The sequence below is a fragment of the Macrobrachium rosenbergii genome, chromosome 4 (genome assembly GCF_040412425.1).
Source record: "Macrobrachium rosenbergii isolate ZJJX-2024 chromosome 4, ASM4041242v1, whole genome shotgun sequence".
Taxonomy (NCBI): domain Eukaryota; kingdom Metazoa; phylum Arthropoda; class Malacostraca; order Decapoda; family Palaemonidae; genus Macrobrachium; species Macrobrachium rosenbergii.
The window spans coordinates 82,328,383-82,348,948 of record NC_089744.1 but is presented as its reverse complement, the minus strand read 5'-3'; the positions used below and the strand labels follow the sequence as shown (position 1 = coordinate 82,348,948).

At 40.3% G+C, this 20,566-nt stretch overlaps 1 protein-coding gene across 1 annotated transcript in view; it reads right to left on the bottom strand.

Annotated features, from left to right (window-relative positions):
- The window catches only part of LOC136836305 (golgin subfamily A member 4-like), a 520,799-nt gene that overhangs the window by 387,832 nt on the left and 112,401 nt on the right, over positions 1-20,566 (bottom strand). The window contains exon 15 of the mRNA XM_067100429.1: positions 16,072-16,209. Coding sequence (XP_066956530.1) covers positions 16,072-16,209 — 138 coding nt within the window. The remainder of the gene's footprint in view (positions 1-16,071; positions 16,210-20,566) is intronic.

Sequence of the window (20,566 nt, the reverse complement as noted above, 5' to 3'; positions counted from 1 at the left end):
GGAATTACCAGAAACGAAAAGACCCTAGGGAGGGCATTTCTTATAAAATATTCCGTGAAACTTCAGCTAACTGATTTATCGAACCATTTAAACCCTTAATATCTGACTCAATCTATCAAATCTTACATCCAGAATCAATTAGGAAGTTCTAGCAGGAGTAACAGAATGAAGAGAAGAGGAGGTCCTAACAAATTTACTAGAAGGGGAAGGTGACCAATCATGCACTCCCTTAGCACTAGCCTTAGGAGACTTAACCTCTTGCTTCTTTTGCTGCCTTTTCAAATGATCAGCCTGTCTTCATTTACGGTGTTTCACCAATTTTACCATAAATTCATTAGACCAACATTACATAGCTGACAACGGTCACTCACATCATACTATTTTCCTTGACATTTCACATGTCATAAGGATCAGTGGAACTAGAATAAAACCTAATATGGCAACCTCTTACCTTACAGGTCCTTATTCTATCATTACCATCCATATCCAAGAAAAAATTCAAGTAGAGTTACAAACCAAGTCGTCAACAGAAAACTGAGCACAGATAACTCTCTTACAATCTTCTACCGAAACCGGCGACAAAGGTAGACTGACTGGCTACAGGTGTTTGTACCTATCATTCCCCTGTTGGAGGGTGGGGGATGTAGACGGATAGAAACAGATATTCATAAAAAAACCGAGTGTTTTCATTTTTTGTTTTAATCTGTTGAACTACCGCTGGCGCAGAAGTAAAAGCTATATAATGGAGAGGTAAAGTTCATTTTTAAAATTTTCATTATATTCTATATTATTCTTTACCTCATGATTTCCTATACTTTATAGTCTCTTAGTATTATACAGCAATTCAATACTGCCCCATCCAAACATCAAAAGCATATTCTTTAAGAGATTACCTATACCATACCTTTGAAAAGTCATACCAATCACATTTACATAATTTTGTTCAAATTTCATCATGCTCCTGTACAGCATTGAACTCAGAATATCCAGAACAATAAAATGAAATGTATGTACAGTCAACCCCCCAGTATTTGCGGGAGATGTGTACCACGACGCCCCGCGAATAGGTAAAATCTACGAATACTTAAAACCCCTCTAAAATTGCTTAGAACTGCCTATTTTGATAATTCAAACAAAAAACCCTCTTAAAATGGTTATACCTGAGTATTTTAATAGTTTTATCACAAAAAGTGCATTTAGTCATGAAAATATGAAAACACAGTAACTAGTGAATATTTCTCAGCAAAAAATACTGTGAATAGGCGAATTTTCTGTGAATAATGTGCACTGTACATATGTTCCACAGAGAAATCTGTGAATAGGTGAGTCTGCAAATTGCGAGCCTACGAATAGCGGGGGGTTGACTGTACACTAAAAAGTATTAATTCTTATAAGAGGTATGTATGCTAAAAACGACATTTTTAAAATGAAATGAAGTTTTATATATACTCACCAAGTAATTACTTAGCTAAGGACTATGCTTGCACTGCATTCTTATATTCAAAATTCATGGCAGGTGTCAGTTGCAGAGAAGGGGGGGGCAGGCCCGGCCCACTGCAACGGGGAGAGTGGTAGCGACTCCTAGCCAACGGCTTTATTCTATTTTATTGCCGTAATGTTCATGATAAGGGGAGGAGGGCAGGCTCCGATTCAGTAATTACTTGGTAAGTATATATAAAACTTTATTTTATTATAAAGATGTCATTTTTATAAAAGTAACTTATCAAGTAATTACTTAGCTGAATCTCACACTGAATGGGGGTTGGGATGAATGGACAATTCTACTCCAAAACATTAAGTCTGGTACTGACTTTGAAATAGAAAGGATGGCTAGCATTGAAACAATGCTTGTTGCTTCCTTACCTGGTAAGAGAGTTACTGCAGGTGAATACTGCCTCTAGTTGGTGGTCATCTTAACCTGTAGCTGTGGGGCGGTTGAGCCAGGGATCGCCTCTACATCAGTGGAGGTCTTGCAATGGTGGACATGCCTGATTGCTGACAAGACACATACATAAAAGGTGCCCTTTCTTAGGCGCAGTTCTATGAATTTGAAAAATCAGACAATGCTGTCACCCACCCTGACTCAATGAACCACTACCCATCCATAAGGACTGGCAGGCACTCCAGGTACAAAGTAACCCCAGGTTCCCCAAAACTCGACATTCTGAGTCAAGGCGAAGAGACAGAAGAGAGAGAGAATCTCTCCTATGCTTCTTCCCCCAATACCATGCCAGCCACTGTTAATGGTCCGAGGGAACTGCAGTTTTCAAACACTGTTTCCACTTCTTTCAAATAATGAGATGCAAAGATTGATTTGCACCTCCAAAAGGTTGACTGAAGAATGGACGAGAGGGATAAATTGTGCTTGAAGGTGAGAGAGGTGGCAACTGCTCTGACTTCATGTGCTTTAACTTTGATCATTGGTAAAATGTCTTCCTGAATCGAAGAATGCGCTTCAGAGATCAGGTCTCATAAAGAACAACAGAGCATTCTTCAAAAGAGGACGAGAAGGATTATTGACAGAACATCAGAGGTTGCTAGCAGGTCCTCTGATCTTCTCGGTCCTTTGCAAATATCATCTTGGGGCTCTGACTGGGCAAAGAACCGTTTCCTCTTCCTCCAGGCCCAGAATCTCCATTAAACTTCTAATATGGAAAGAATGAGGCCAAGGCTTAGATGGATCCTCATTCTTGGCTAAGACACCTACTGTAGGGTGAAAGAGCACAGTGCATTCCCCTGGGAGAAGCCTACCCTCTTGTCAATAGCTTGCAGTTCACTTACATGTTTGGCCATCGCCAAAGCTACGAGAAAGTCTTCCGCATAAGGTTCTTGAGGGAACTGGAACTGAGAGGCTCGAAAGGACGACCCTTGAGCCACTAAGAACTACATCCAAGTTCCAAGACACAAGATCAGACTTCTTCAACTTAGAAGTGTCGAATGACTTGTTGAGGTCATTAAGATCCTGGTTTAGAAACCGAGGTAAGCATCGCTTGGTATCCTTTAATGGTGGATGAGGATAGACTCCTAGAGGTCCTCAGGTAGAGGAAAAAGTTCACAATCTGTGTCAAAGATGTCTAAGAAGACAAGACATAATGTCTGAGGAACCATCAACGAAAAACTGTCCACTTTGATTGGTAGATGTCGCAAGCAGATTGTCATCTGCACTTTGTGATAGCCTCCAAAGCTGCTCTTGAAAAACCTTTCGCCCTGACGATTTTCCTGACAGTCTGAAGCCTGTCAGAACGAAAGTGGACAACCTTTGGTGGTATCTCTTAAAGTGAGGTTGTTTGAGTGGCCACTGTCTTTGGGGAAGCAGCCTCTGAAAGTCTACCAGAAGACACAGAAGGTCCAGGAACCATTCCTTTGTGGGCCAGAATGAAGCTACGAGTGTCATTGAGACACTGTGGTGCGACATGAACTTGTTCATGATTTCCCTCACCAAGCTGAAGGGCGGGAAGGAATACAGATCCAGGCCCGACCAATCTAGGAGCATAGCGTCTGTCATCCATGCCAAGGCATCTGGGGCTGAAGAGAGGAAGACGACTGTTTCTTGAGGTGGCAAACAGGTCCAAGGTCAGTTTGCTCCACAACCTCCGAAGGTCAACACAGACCCTGCGATCCAAGGTCCACTTGGTGGGAAGGACCTGGTTCCGAAGGTTCAATTCATCCGCCAGGATGTTTAGTTTCCCCTGAATGAATGGTGACCAGCATCACTTGATTTTGGTGTGCCCAAAGAAGGAGATCCTTAGCAGCCTGGCAGAGGGAAAAGGAACTAGTGGCCCCCTTTTTCCTGACATATGACAGAGTGGTGGTTTGTCTGCATGGACTATCACTGTCTTGTTGCAAGTTAAGGTCGAGAAGTGCTGAAGACCTAGATGAATGGCCTTCAGCTCCTTTATGTTGGTATGAAGATTGCTTTCCTCCGGGGACCACGTCCCAGAAACCTCCTGAACCCCCCGAAGGCCTCCCCAGCCCAACTCCGAGGAGTCTGAGTAGAAGTCTAGGTTGGGGCTCAGAGGGTGAAGAGATCTTCCCTGTGAAAGTCTTCCTTTAGAAAGTCATCATTGGAGGTCTGATTTTATCTCCTGAGTGATGGGAAACATGACAGAGTCTGGCTGAGTTTTCCTGTCCCAGTTGGCTTTGAGATAGAATTGAACTCTTGCATGCATTTTGCCCAGCTTGATAAAGGTCTCAATATACGACAGAGTCCCAAGAAGGCTCATCCACTGATGGGCCGAACACGACGAGAGGCCGAGGAAACTGCATCGTCTGGAGGCAGTTTGTGATTCTCTTGGGGGATGGAAAAACCTGAAAGGTCCGAGAGCTGAGAATCATCCCCAAAAAAGACAATCTCCTGTTTTGGGGCTAAATGGGACTTCTGGAGATTTAAAAGTATTCCTAGTTCTTGAGTAAGGTGAAGAATTGTCTGTAGGTCCTTCGTGCACTTCTCCTGTGAAGGGGATCGAAGAAGCCAGTCATCCAGCTAAAGGCTGATGTTGATGCTGACCGGGTGGAGCCATTTGGCAAGAGGGGAGAGGACTCAGGAAAACACTTGAGGAGCTGTGGAGAGGCTGAAGCAGAGGGACCAAAACTGGAAGACTTTTCCCTGGAAGACGAACCTGAGATACTTCCTGGAATTCGGATGGATGGGGATAAGGAAGTATGCATCCTGCATACCCACCGTTATCATCCAATTGCCTGGGTGAATGGAAGTCATGACTGACTGGTTCGTCACCATCTTGAACTTCGTCTTCCTTACTAAGAGATTGAGGGTGCATACATCTAGGACTGGTCTCCAACTTCCCGACATTTTGGGGAGTACAAACAGATGATTGTAGAAGCCCTGAGTGTGTATGTCCTCGACTTCTTCTATGGCTCTCTTCAGAAGAAGAGAGCATACTTCTTTCAAAAGGGCTGAATGTTTCTCTGAGCCTCTTGAGTAGGCCGTCAAGATGATAGGAGAGGTGACTAAAGGAGGGTTCTCCAAGAACGGGATGCAGTAGCCCTCCTTTAAAACCCTGACGATCCATTGGTCTGGCACCCTGTGATCCCACTTCTCTAAGAAATGGAGAAGCCTGGTTCCTACCAGGGCAAGAAGGACTTCTGGTTCGCATTTTGGATGGCAACTTGGAGCTCTTCTTAACAGTTCTAGAGTGGAACTGGAAGTTGGAGTGACGCCCAACTTGTGACTTGGGCTTACTCCCACGAAAGGGATGCTGTTGCAGTGGAGAGATCATCTTGGGAACAAACAACAACGAAGAACTCTTGGGGGCTTTGCAAAATGGGTTAAGAGGTCTTGAGTGGATTTCTTCTGGAGGTGTGACGCGTGCTCTCCCATAATCGACTGGGGGAAAAGGTGAAGAGAATCCAGCAGCAAAAATAACAATGCGAACCTCTGAGAAGGTGTGACTCCTCTGATGGTGAAGGAGAACCAAAGTTCTCTCTTTTTAAGAACTCCAAAAGAGAAAAGGGCCACGAGTTCTGAAGAGCCATCCCCAATAGCTTTGTCTGTGCAAGATAGCACACCAAACATGTCCACTGCAAAGTGCTCCTCCAAGCCCTTGAAGTCCTCAATCTTCTTTGCAAGGGCTCCTACTGTCTAATCAAGGAAACTTAGCACCTAGAAAACCTTGAAGAGGTTCTTAACAAGGTGGTCCAGCTCGGAGGAAGAGAACAAAATTTTTGCCGAAGCCAAGGCTGAGCAACAGGAAGACTTGATAAGGCCAGAGAAGTCTCCTTGGGAGGAGGCAGCGACTCCCAGCAAGGGAGCTTCTCCGGTGGCATACGACAGGTATTCCTCTTGACCAGATGAGAGGGAGGATGGGCAAAAGTTGCCTTGCCCTCCTCTCTCTTCATCAATTTCCTGGAGGATGAAGAAAGAATCATCTTAGGAAGCCTGGAGTGATCTGCATGAAGGCTCCTCATAAGGAAGGAAGAAGCAGGCGATGACGGGCAGCTGGCGCGAAAAAGGCAGGAAAACTCGCCAGCAGGAATCGAAGTAGAGCTGCATAGGCTGAGAGAGGAGAAGCTTCTTGTTCAATCTCCTCTTCATCCTCTGACAAGATCAGGGATAGGGATAAATCTTGATAAGGTGGGAGCTTTCCTTATGAAGCTCTTTACGTCCAAAAGCTGTTTCTTGATAGGCGCCAACGAGAGGTCGTCTGTCTCCAAGGAGGGTTCTTGGCATTCGAGAGAGGTAGATGGGTGACGATATGTAGATACCGGGTGCCTGGCCAATGGTGCTGGGGACTAAAGGCCATTGCTGGGTGCACGGGAGCAGGTGCTGGGCCCATGGGAGCCGGCACTGGGCTCTTGGGAGTGGGCACTGGGTGCTCGAGACGAGACGGGATCTTGGGTGACAGGCACTTAGTGCGGTGCTTTGGAAGCTTGACATCCAAAAGGCTCATGGGAAAGGACAAAACTGGAGAATCCCATGGATATGTGTCGTAGATGCAAGACGACTGTGAGCTTTCGAAAGCCACCGTGTCGCTTGATGGGCAATGGGGAAGACTGAATCATGTCGTCCATGTGCCATTTCAGTGGGCGAGACGAATCGAGGAAGCGTCTGTGATGCCTGCGATCAGAATCTGAGTCCAAGTTAGAACACAAGCAGTGCACATGTAGCAACATGCCTTTCCATTGGCAGTCTGTCGAAGCCTGGGATTTTGCAGCAGGCTCGACTGAGGGAGCAGCAACCCGTGGGCAAACCCCACCAGCCTCCCTTGGACCTACGGTTTGTCTTCTCCCGGGGTTAGGGAAGTGGGACAGTGACCTCCATCTAGAACCGGCAGGATGGGAAACCATCTCCTCCACTTGCACTTCACTGGACACCTTTTCACTATACACTTTGTCCACATCGCCGACACTAAACTTACAACTAGGTTTAGCTTCTTATCAAACTTGGATTTGATCTTGGGTTCAAGGTTGGCAATGGCATCAGGGTCAGAAGCTAAGCACAGGAGTATAGGGAATGATAGGAGGAGGGCTGAGAATAGGAGAAAGAGTGTGACCAGGAGTTCAAGGAATAGCATGGCTAAAGTCTGACTTAGGCTTAGGTGAAGAATCTCGGCTAACAGAAGCCCTACTCTCGGTCTGAACAGCTGCCTTTCTCTTCCTATTCATCTCAAGCTTACTAAGATGAGACTCAAGAATCTTCCACTTACAGTACTTTCATCCTAATCCTTACATTCCCAACACGTATTCTCCATCGAACACACCTGCCCTCTACATAGTGCTCATGGTATGTGCATCATAGCAAAGTTTAGTTAGCCTAACCTTAGCTTTCGCTAAAATAATGAAAACTGGAAGAACTAGAATCAGAAATAACTTACTAAAATGAGACTCAAGAACCTTCCGCTTACAATACTTACATCCCAATCCCAATTCCCCCACATATTCTCCCTCGAACACACATGCCCTCTACGATTAGTGCACATGTGTCATAACAGCTTAGTTAGCCTAACCTTGCAATCTTTGCTAAAATAGCAAAAATTGGAAGAACTAGAATCAGAAATAACTATCAAAAGGCCTAAATTAACTGACGAAAACAAAAACAGCAGCTTGAGCTAAAAGAAAGTGAAGCACTTCACTGACTTTCAGCAAACACGAAATAACCGGCGAAATAGGCAGGACAGCAGAGACTGACATGTTGTCGTTAGTGCGGCATAAAACAGAATGAAGCTGTTGGCTAGGAGCTGCTATCAAGTTCCCCACTGCAGTGGGCGGGGCCTGCCAATCCCAGTGCTGCAACTGACGCATTGCCGCGAATTTTGAATTTTGGAATGCTGTGCGAGCAATAATTGTTAGCTAAGTAATTACTTGGTAAGTTACTTATATAAACACCTATTTTTGGTAGTCACTGTTGAGTCCTTTAATGTTACTCCATGGGTCTGTCAGAGCTCCATGGTGAAAAAAACTATCAAAGAATTCTCTTTTGATTGGTCTTGTGGCCAGGTACTGTGGCGTAATGATAAACACTATAACTTGTGATGGAGTATGTAATGGACTCAAGAGATAAGAGGGCTCTTTCCCTTATCTTACAGCGTAGCTGTACCCAAGTTCTTTCCTTCGCCAAACCTGCTAGGATAGGAAGCAATTACTGTGCATGAGCAGTCTGCCATATTGTCAACAAGACTGGCAAGAAAACAGGAAGCCATTACTTTCTATTGGTCAATGCAGGGATGATCCCCCGCTCAAATCCCAAGCCTTTTCAACAGGGAAGTGGGAGGGTTTTGAGGACTCAGCAGCGACTACCAAAAATAAGGTTTTCCTACGTCAAAACCTGCATTTTGATAGCATAGTTCTACAGTGACTTACCTAATCATGCTGGGTTTGGTTGCAGTATTGTCACACCTTCCCCCAACAATAGTTAGCATCCTCACCACCAAGAAGACACTTGGTTTTCCGCTTTAGGCCTATGGGGTTAGGACTAACCATACCACTTACTGATACACAGTACAGTCGAATTTGCTCAAGCTCGTGGCAATAAAGTTTTAAGAATACTGTCTCTGTTGACCACCCTGTACATTCGGAGACTTGTTCGAAAGAGACATTTCTGAAGAAGGCCAATAACATACTTACTTTCCTAATATCATGTGACCTAGGAAAGGAGTGTGGATTTGCCTTTTTAATGAGGGAAACTAAAATTATTCTCAGCCATTGTAGAGAGAGTGGTTTGTTTGTGTTAAGGTGTAGGAAAATTGGACCCTCTGGGATGTTTGCCGTGACCTCTAGGTAAACCTTAAATGCTTGAACCAGGCATAATGTCTTGTCTGCTAAACTGAGTTACTTATCAAAATAGGAGATTTCCTTCGTAAAGGATTCTCATTCTTGGCCAGGAATGATGGGCCAGGAGACAATAATAATTGACAGTCAGCCGTTTGCATGATGTATCGTTCCCGTCTAAAAAAGTCCAGTTCACTAATATGAACTTCTGATGCTAACACAATCGAGAAGATCACCTTTTGCAGCCTGTCAGTTATAGTTGTATTGGGTCCGCTGAACTGAGGGGTTGACAGAAATCTAAGCACCTTATTCAGGGACCAAGTACAGGTAGCCCCCGGTTATCGGCAGTCTCGGTTATAGGTGATCTGGTTTACAGCGCTTGTCTAGTGACGAAAATCGGCAATTTTTGGTGCTGAAAATCGACAATTTTTGCTTATCAGCACCCATAATTGGGTACTGGTGCCAATACATACCTAACAGAGGTGCCAATAAATGCCGGTAATCGCCGATTTTCAGTTATCGGCACACCGTCAGAACGGAACCCATACAACAACCGGGGACTGCCTGTAATTGGAAGCCTTTCGGGAACGGGTCTTTGTAGTACAAAAGACCGAAAAAGGAAAGTGACAATTTCTATAACTAATCAATACTGAATCCATAAAGCAAGGGTTCTGTTAATGCTGCCTTGTATGCCATGACTGTTATAACAGCAAGGCATTTGCCTTCAAAAAAGGTATATGAGAAAATTTAAAAGTGTTTCCATAGAAACTTAACTGGGCTCTCAGCATGGATATATATAATCTAACCATACCTTCCATACAGACTGGTATTGTTGGATAGATGATGTCTGTAGTTTTTGCACTGGGTACCTACTGTAGCAATGTTGGGCAGGTAATTTTCACGGTAGACAAGATTGAAAAAATCCACACCTGACGGTCTCGGCTCAGAAAGGAGGATGCATAGACGACTTTCCCTCCTACTGTCTGGGATAGAACAGCGGCCAGTAGTGGAACTGATCTCTTCACCTGTTGTTGGAGTAATAGGAACCGATGGCTGTTTGACCGATTTGGGGCTATTAACCCTTAACTGACAGGAATCCTCATATGAGTATCTATCTATAACAGGTTCTGGGTGATGGACAAGAATCCTCAAATAAGTCTTAATATTACACGCCATATGATTTGGCTGTATCAAGTGGGAAAGAGTTTCCATCACTTCAATGGCCCATAAATGACCGGTGACAACTTTAGACTCAGCTCACCTTAGTCATTGGGCATCTCAGGGAGATCAGTATTGTTCTTGACTTGATGGGGGGGATGTCTTGCTCCTCTCTCTCCCATTGTCTTTTTATTTATTTGCTCATAAGTATAACCAGGGATTGCTGTTGGTTTTAGTTCTGATCTTTTAGATATGATGTCAGTTATAATTGTAATTTTGCAGAGAAAAGTGCTAAGAAATATTAGGAAAAACATGTATACAGTACCTCCAAAAAAGTTACTGCATCTCCCAATCTCAATTTATATAAATATTTTACAACAAATATACTGAGAATCTGTTATGGATTTTAGTTCTTATCTATTACGATATTGTGTCAGCTGTAATTATAATTTTACAAAAATAAAATAAATGATTAGAAAATCATGTATAACTTGGTATGATTTATGAGTATTTTGTACAAGAGGCCCTACACAGGGTTGTAGTCACTTTCAACTTCCCATGGAAGGTAAGGAAAATCTTTAGGAATTTTTTTTCTTCCACCATGTGCATTTCCATATCTTCCACTTTCCACTGATGCATTTTTTCTTAAATTGGCCAACCTTAAAGTTTGCCTGGTCTGGGTTAAGTAAGCTGTTCCTTTAAAGATTAGAAGCTTCCTCAAAACCTTCAAAATCTGAGACAAAGGAGGAAAAAGGTATACTGTCTTCCATTTGTTCCAGTCTCGTAGGAAGGCATCTCTTGCTGTTGCTTGATTGTCCAAGTTAAAGAGACACATACACTGGAAATTTGTGATTCTCATATGTGGCAAACAGGTCCTCTTCTGGTTGTGGAGGCAGTTCCTCGTTGGGCGAGTTGGTAGAGTTGTCGCCTAGCGCTCGCTAGGCCCGAGTTCGAGTCTCCGGCCGGCTAATGAAGAATTGGAGGAATTTATTTCTGGTGGTAGAAATTCATTTCTCGCTATAGTGTGGTTCAGATTCCACAATAAGCTGTAGGTCCCGTTGCTAGGTAACCAACTGGTTCTTAGCCAAGTAAAATAAGTCTAATCCCTCGGGCCAGCCCTAGGAGAGCTGTTAATCAGCTCAGTGGTCTGGTTAAACTAAGATATACGTTTTTTTGGTTATGGAGGCATGTTGGCTATTGTTTAAAAAGAATGGTTGCCCAACATCCACTCTGTTGAGGATGTTGTTTTCCTGATAGAGAGTCTGCTATTACACTGAGAGACCCTGTGAGGTGAAATTGCTGACAAGTGCCACTTCCTTACTTGTGCCACCTGAAGGATGGATAACATTACTGTATTGAGAGGAGGCGAACATGATCCTGACCTCTTGATGCAGGACACTGAAGTCATGTTGTCTAGAACTAAGAAAATGTCTCTCTCTTCTGGAGGTTTGAGTTTTTTGAGAGACAAAAAGACAGCCATCAACTCCAAGAGATTGATATGACAATTCCTCAGAGTAGCTGACCACCTCCCTACCACCTGACAATCCTCCCAATTTCTTTCCCAACCTGTCAATGAGGTATCTGTATGTATTGTCACTCGTACAGATGAGGAATCAGGGTGACATGTTTCGCCAGAGACTTCTTTGGGTCCAAGGCCGAAGTATCTCCCAAACTTTTGATTCTTTTGATGAGGTCGGTCTCACACCTTTTCTCTTGCATGCGATAGCCAGAATTTGTTCACATTTTTTAGTTGCAATCTGAGTATTGGATCTATTACTGATATGAATTGCAGCACACCCATCATACATTCTAACTGCCATCTGGAAACACTGGGCTATGCAAGGAATGTTTTGAGGTCTTCCCTTATTCTGCTTTGAGTATTAATAGGGTGAGACAACTGGCCATGAAGAGTATCCCAACACAGTCAAAACGTCTGTTGGGCGTAAGGAGAGATTTTTTCCAATTTATTAGAAAACATTTTGACTGGAGTCTGTTGACCACTGCTTTGCATTGAATATCTACACAGTAAACCCCTGGATTCATGGGCTCATGATTTGCAGACTCAGCAATTCGTGGGCTCACAATTCACAGACTCAGCAATTCGCGGGCTCACAATAAGACTCAGCGATTTGTGGAATTTTCTGTGGAACCTATCTAAAAATTATTCACAGGAAAACTTGGCCATTCGAGGGTTTTTTCATCGAGAAAAATTCACTAGTTAGTGTATTTTGATGTTATTTTCATGACTAAATATATCTTTTATGATAAAATGATTTACTAATTTTCAAATAATCTTAAGGTTAATAAGATTAAATAATAATAATAATAATAATAATAAATAATAAAACTATACGATCAAATAATATGTATTAAGATGAAATAATACGTAATGTTTCTCTCTCTCTTTCTCCCCTCCTATTTCAGCTCTCTCTCTCTCTCTCTCTCTCTCTCTTACTATGAGAGAATATTTGTTTTGCATGATAAATAAATGATTTACCTAATAAGTAGTAATTTTCAAATAATAATAATATACTATACTTACATTTAAATTCTACAGTAAGTAGATGAAAAAATTTAAACAAACAAATTTCACCCCCATTCTTTTTTCATGAGTTTTGAAGATCATGTGGGAGGGTGAACCTGTCAAATATGTCAAGTAACCTGACAGCAAGGGTTAGGTGGTCAGGCATTGCCAAACACTATGAGGGATATGCATGCTGAAAAATCTCTCTCCCTCTCTCTCTCGCCAAAGGGTGGAATGTGAGAAATAAGTAGATAGATAGATAAATAGATGCTTAGTTCATAGTGTTTTAAAAATGTAAAAGTACATCTATGGAAGACAAAAAACAAACAAATTTTTTTGTCAGTCGCTTAAAGAGAAATGGATTAACATTTCTTGAGAGATTAAAGAGATAAACACACTCTCTCTCTCTCTCTCTCTTGCACTTGTGCTGGCTGAATATAAATTAGTGGTAACTCTATCTTTCTGTTGGCTGGAAGGGTTAGAAGTACGTATGTATATATTTTCAATGGTAGTAATGTTTAAGATGACTTTGAAATTATGTTTAAGATGACTTTGAAATTATATTATTAATAATATAATTTCAAAGATTAATACAGTAATAAGATAATAATTTAAAGTATATTTGATGTAGGATGATACTTTAAGTATAAATTTGGTATTTGAACTTCCAAGATAGGCAGTTATAAGCATTTCTAGAGGGAGGTGTTAACTATTCGTTGGGGGGGAGGGGTCTGGTACACATCCCCCACGAATACAGGGTGTTTACTGTACTGCATTAGCTTAAAAACACTAAGATTTAGGTTAATTTTGACATCTGTATATAGCTGTATTACTATACTGTTAGTCCTTTTGCAAGGGCTATGTGATATTTAATTCTTGAATGTCATGCCATTCACGCTAACTACTATAAAACCAATTTGTTTATCTAACCTAGGCTACCTGTTTTATATGGCTTTGGTTAATGCTTCTAACAATCTACATTTAGGCTAAGAATAGAGAATTTCTGAAAGGGTTCTCACTTGACCTATTCTAGGTCACTGCCTAGTCTACGCTTATTTAAATCACACTTAAGGATATCAATTATACAGGAAAGAACCCTCTTACAATCTACTTTACTGTTTTATCTGGTAGAGACTGCTCTTTTATCTGATATTAAGCCACAGCTTTATTTAATCTAAACTACTATTTTAGGCTAATAATAGGATATTCCCTAAAGGGGTTCCTACTTAATCTAGTTAGGCTACTTCCTGATCTAGCTTTATATCACCTTTAAGGATACAAGCTACATAAGAACCTCACTATTATGTAGCCTTACAAATAGGCTACCAAGCCGTAAAACTAGGTTACCATTTATCTAGCCTAGGTTGCTGTTTATACTTAATCCTAGGCTATTTGGTGTAAATTAACGCTTTGGCCAATAATAGGCTATTTCTTAAAATGTTATCACTTAACCTAGTATAGGGTACTGCCTAATCCAGATTATTTAAATCACTTTTAAATGTATAAACTATATAAAACAGAAAACCCACTAACAAGTAACCTTATAGCTAAGCTACATTTTGTCTAGCCCAGATTATTTTTTCTATCTAATCCCAGGCTATCTGGTCTAAGTTTGTATTGAGGCCAATTTAAGGATATTTCTTAAAGGGTTCTGATTACTTTAATCTAGGCTACTGCCTAATCCAGGATATTTTAATTCACACTTAAAGGTATGGGTTACATAAAACAAAATTACCTTAATATGTAGCCTTAAAGCTAGGTTATTATTTCATCTCGCTAAGATTACTGTTTCATCTAGTCCTAGACTACCTGACCTAAGTTAACGCTTAGTCCAACAATGGGATGTTTCATAAAGGGTTATCACATAACCTGATATAAGATACTGCCTAATCTGGATGATTTAGATCACGTTTAAGTGTATAGGGTATATAAAAAAGAAAAATTTTACTAATAAGTAGTCTTATAGCTAGGCTACCATTTTAACTTGCCCAGATTATTGCTATTACCTAATCCTAGGGTCCTTGGTCTAAGCTACTGCTTAGGCCCATAATAGGATATTTCTTAAAAGGTTCTTACTCACTCTAATTTAGGTTACTGCCTAATCCAGGTTATTTAGTTCATACTTCAGGATATGTAATCCTAGGTTATAGGCTACAGACAACATCCACACTTTATCTAGTCCCAGCCATTCTCACTTAATCTGATCTAGGCTACTGCCTAAATTATCATAGACATCATATAATCTGAAAGGATATTCTACATAAATGATAAATTGTGGAACATTTCTTTTAGTTAAAACTTCTAACTGATATGACAAATTCTTAAAACAATATGCATTTTTCATTAACTGACAATCTGTGATTATGACTTAACGCCGGCTATATGTTAGCAAGAAACACCAGGTTTTTGGGTTTCACACACAAAAATTAACTACCAATTATAAAAGTTTAAAAGTAAAACTTTAACTGGGGACTTAAAACTAAGCAATTACTTGCTTCTTGTCTGTTTGTCGACAATATGGCAGACTGCGCATGAGCAATAATCACTACTTCTTCAAGCAGGTTTGACGAAGGAAATACCCTGGGTACAGCTTCACTGTAAGATAAGGGAAAGAGCCCGCTTATCTTCGAGTCCATTACATACTCCATTACATGTTATAGTGTTTACCATTACAACATAATACCTGGCCACGAGGCCGACTAAAAGAGAATTCTTTGATATCAGTTTGGTCACCATGGAGCTTTGACAGAACCAAACTCCTTGAGGACGAAACAAGCAACTAAGCTATTAAAAAATTTTAATTCTTATCTTAGAAATCCTTGCCAGGTCATCCACCTTAAAAGGACATTTAGTACCACTACAAATGAATGAAAAACTAACTTTCTACCTTACCTACCTTTTCAGTAGCCAAGGTCTTGAACCCTATTATCCTTTCCAAAATACGAATTTATTAAACAAACAAAAACAGCTTTCAGTACACTGGCTGTAACACTATATCCTTGCATTGTGTCAAGCAACTACTGCTTCCCAAGCTTTAAGATGGCTGATTTTCATATAATACAATCAATGAATCACATAACAAGGCTAAACTAAGCTGAGCAGCTTCCAGTACTGATGGCAAAAGCACCCCAACCCAAAAACTTCATTTACATACATCACTCTAACCCAGAAAAAATGTATGAATAGCTTTCAGCACAATACATTATATTCATCAGTGTATTCCACTTGAAACCACTTGGTACAACAGCATATTCCACTTGAAACCCACTTGGTACAAAACTATACCTTGTAAATTAAAGCAAGTTACCAGTACTTGGAAACAAATTCACAAACTGTACAGTCTACTTTCTTCTAAAACAATGTAGATGTATGTACAAGTGGTCAAAAGTCTGCCTTTTCTAAAGAATGGAAAATCATTCTTTCTTAAAAAAAATCTTCATACTGTTCTACTGTTCCCCAAATCACATTTTGCTACAACCCACCATAAGTGGTCCCATTTGCATTACTCTATCATTTCTAAAGTATGGAAAATCTGTCTTTCCTAACAAGTAAACAATCTTCTCAATGTTCTACTGTTCCTCAAATCTCAACATTTTGATGCAACCAACATAAAAATATTCACTACTGTTATACATCCTGCAACCAACACCTACAAAATCGTTTACCTCATCAAATGTGCTCACCAACATCTCATTATCCTGGAGGGCTATCTGATTCTCAAGATGTTTCACTTCTGCGTGATGGTCTTCTTTTAGTTTCTCAAGTTCAGTTTTATGAGAAGACGACAGTTTTGCTAGTTCAACCTGAAATTATAAGATAAAACTTGTTACCAAAAACAAGTTAAAACTAACAATAAGGTAAAACTTAGGCTTACAACTGTAAGAGCCATGTTATCCATAAACCGTGTGACAGGGGTTATGGATAACAGGATATTCTGGATAAATGAAGTTAGCACAGTAGTTCTACTGAAAGAGCTAAAAAAAACAGGCTTTGATATAGGAAAACCTATTTTTGGTAGCTGCTGTGCCCTCAAAGGAGTTACCCTTAGGGTCCTGCCAGAGGGTCCAAAAGACAGACCAACCTATATAAAAGATTCTCTCATAGTAGTGACAGAGTATAAATAGATGCAAGGCAGGAAGATTTTTTCTCCCGCCTACAGGAATTACCACAGTCTTTCCATTCACCTCTTCACTCAATGTGGCAACAGTGTGCAAGCTGGCATGTTCACCACTACTCACCAGGTCTATGAAAGAAAACACCCACCGAAAATTCCCATGTCTTTTCACCAGGAAAAGTAAGTAGGTTTGAGGACTCTTAGCAACTACCAAAAACAGGATTTCCCTATGTCAAAACCTGTTTTTTTGATAGTGTAGCCACTGTTTATTCTCAAAGGATCATTAAAGAAACTGATAGCAGACAAAATGGCCCTAGCTCCCTGATTAAGAAATCCAAACAGCCTTGACAAAAAAAAAAAAAAAAAAGATTCACAGTAAGGTCACGAGTGATTACCAACCTTCTTTTATTCAGGATTACCATTTGGAATTAGTAATGACAGATGAGGAAAGAACCTATATATGTACTAAATGTATGCCTCTTGGGTAACTTACTTAAATATTTCAGGGTCGGATACTGGGTAACAGCTCCACCCTGAAAATCAGTAGTAGAGCGAATGTAAAAAAAGGACCATCTAGAAAGGTAACTGTGACATCTGGGTATCTGAAGTGACCTGACTGGGCATAATGTTTTATCTGCCACATTGATTTCTTACATAATAATGAGCAATTTCTTCTTCAGCAAGTCCTCATTCTTTGCCAGGAAAGATGGTCCAAGGGACAATCGCAAAACATAGTCAGAAGTATGGGTGATGAAGTGTTGTCCATCTAAGAGAGCCGAATTTGCTGAGCCTGGCTTCTGACAGCAAAATGGTCAAGACCTGCCTCCTGGAGCATATGGGTTGTGGCCATCTAGGGACCAATGAATTAAGGAGGAAACACGAGTTGAAGGACCTTAGTCAAGAGGAGGGACTAGGAACCCTTACAGGAGCAAGTGTTTTCAGTGTAAAGGGCAAGAGGGTGGAGCTAGAAACTTTAGTCTTGGCGTCTATGCCTAACATACACGAAAGGCTCTGACAGCGTAGCCTTGTATATCATCAATGTAATAGTGGCAAGGTGCGCGTCTTCAAACAGGTGGATAAGAAAAATTTTAGGACTGTTTGGATCTCTCTATCTTTCTACTACAGTAACCTCTTAATCCTTAAACGCCGAGCCTCTATTTACAAAAACGTCTCCCGTATGCCGGCGGCGTTCGGGAGTTAGCGCCGAAGCGGAAAAAAAGTTTTTTTCAAAAAATCACAACACGCTTATTTTCTAAGATTAAGAGTTCATTTTTGGCTCATTTTTTTGTCATTGCCTGAAGTTTAGTATGCTACCATCAGAAATGAAAAAAAATATCATTATCATATATAAATATTGAAATATATGACAGCGCAAAAAAAAATGTATATATATTATTTTTTTACAAATCGCGCTGTGAGCAAAACGGTTAAAGCTAACGGGTTATTTTTTTCTTTGTATTGTACACTAAATTGCAATGATTTTGGTATATAACAAATTGTAAAACGATCAAAGCAACACAGAGAAAATATTATCACAAAATGATGCATGAATTAAACGCGCTCAGACGTAAAAAAATGTTTTTTTAAAAATTCACCATAAATCGAAATATTGTGCTAGAGACTTCCTGTTTGTTGAAAAATGAAGCTAATTGATTGAATATTACTAGAATGTAAGTGTTTTAGCTTACAATTGCAGTTTTCAACCATTTCGGTCGAGTTAAAGTTGACCAAGAGTAGAATTTTTTCTATTTATCGTGATTTATATAAAAATATTTCAAAACTGATAAAAGCCACAACCATGAGTTATTTTCTGTTGTATTGTACATGAAATTGCTCACATTTTCATATATAAAACTTTATGTAACGACTAATATAAAATGGTGCAAACATTACAACAATGTGACGAAAGAATTTCTGGCGTGGACATAAGGAAAAAGTTTTTTCAAAAATTCACCGTAAATCAAAATATTGTGCTAGAGACTTCCAATTTGCTGCAAAATGAAGGTAAATGATTGAATATTACTAGAATGTAAGAGTTTTAGCTTAAAATTGCGTTTTTTGACCATTTCGGTCAAGTCAAAGTTGACCGAAGGTTGAAATTTTGGCAGTTATCGTGGTTTATATGAAAATATTTCCAAACTGATAAAAGCTACAACCATGGGTTGTATGTTGCTGTATTTTACATGAAATTGCGCACATTTTCATATATAAAACTTTATGTAACGGCTGATATAAAACGGTGCAAAACTTACGACAAAATGACGAAAGAATTTCTGAAATTTTCGGCAGAGTTACCGCGTGGGCGTAAGGAAAAAGTTTTTTTCAAAAATTCACCATAAATCGAAATATTGTGCTAGAGACTTCCAATCTGTTGCAAAATGAAGGTACATGATTGAATATTACTAGAATGTAAGAGTTTTAGCTTACAATTGCGTTTTTCGACCATTTCGGTTGAGTCAAAGTTGACCGAAGGTTGAAATTTTTTGTAGTCGACGTACGGTACGTCCACTCGGCACCCAACAGACAATTTTAGTCGACGTATGATACGTCCAGTCGGCGTTTAAGGGTTAATATCCAGATCAATAAAGCAAAGGCCCTTTCAGATAAGGTCAAAATTTGGATGAGGTTAAATTTGTTAAAAATATGGGGAAATAAGGTAGATAATTGCTTTTTGCATAAAGTTTTCAGTTTCAAGTGTGATGGTTGTTGTTCATAAGTATATTGAGTGTTTACAGTTATGCGAGATTGACAAGGTAGGGGAGGAAAGGTATGGAGTTGCCATTTTACACCTAAAGAGATTTTTACTTGCTCTTATCCATTATCCAACAAGGCCTTCGCTGTAATAACCCTTAAAATTTCATTCCCTAACCATGATTTCATTGTATATCTCATGTATCCTGTGAGTTGCATTTTCGATAGCCCAGATAACATTAGGCTAACCTCCTTTCCTCAGTAATCCTATCTTTGTTGAATAAATATATCTTGACATAGGAAAAACCTATTAGAGGGGCTCCATAAGATAGACCAACCAATTTCAAAGAATTCTCTTCTAGTTGGTCTCAGCCAGTATAGCGCACATTAACACTGATAGACTATAGGACTCAAGACAAGCGGGATCTTTCTCTTGTCTACAGTGACTGCCTAGATTCTTCCTTGTCTTAACCTGCAGATGTGGTAACAGTGCATCGCACGTCATCCACTATCGTGGCAACCACACATTTTACATGAGACTATTTACTCATTACTGTATTCTCTTTCAGGTCTAGGCAGGATAACTTTTCACCCAAATCCCATGCCTTTTCGTCAGGGAAAGTGGTTGGGTTTGAGGACTCACAGCAAGTACCAAAAACAGGTTTTTCCTACATCAAGACCTGTTTTTTGATAGCAGAGCCGCTGTTCATCCTCAAAGGAGCTTACCAAAAAAATTGACAGGTGACAAAATGGCTTAAGCTCTTAAATTTCAATCCCAACAACCCAGATAAAATTTTTGGTCCAAGGTTAACTCACAAGTTATCAACCATTCTTTATTCCACATACCCATAGGGTTTGGCAGCAAAGAACATGAAACTAAACATGAGCATATAAATATTAGGATGTAGTTCTAATGTGATTTACCTAAATATGATGGGTTTGGTCAAGTTGCACCTTTCCCAGCAATATCTTAGCATACCCACCACATCAAGAAGACCCCTAATTTTCTGCCTTAGTACCTATGGGGTCAGGACTTACCATACCACCTACTGATACACAGTGAGTTGAATTTGTTTGAGCTCATGGCAATAATGTTTTAAAAATACTGTTTCCGATGACCACCCTGTACAATCGGAGACTTCTTAGAAAGAAACATTTCTGAAAAAAGTCAATGATGTACAGTACTTATTTTCTGGATGTCATGCAACTTAGGAAAGGAATGGGGGTGAGCCTTTTTAATAAGGGACACTAAAATTATTCTCAGCCCCTGTAGAGACAGTGGTTTGTTTGTGCTGGGGTTTAGGGAAATCGGACCCTCTGGGATGTTTGCCGTGACTTCTAGGTAAACCTCAAGT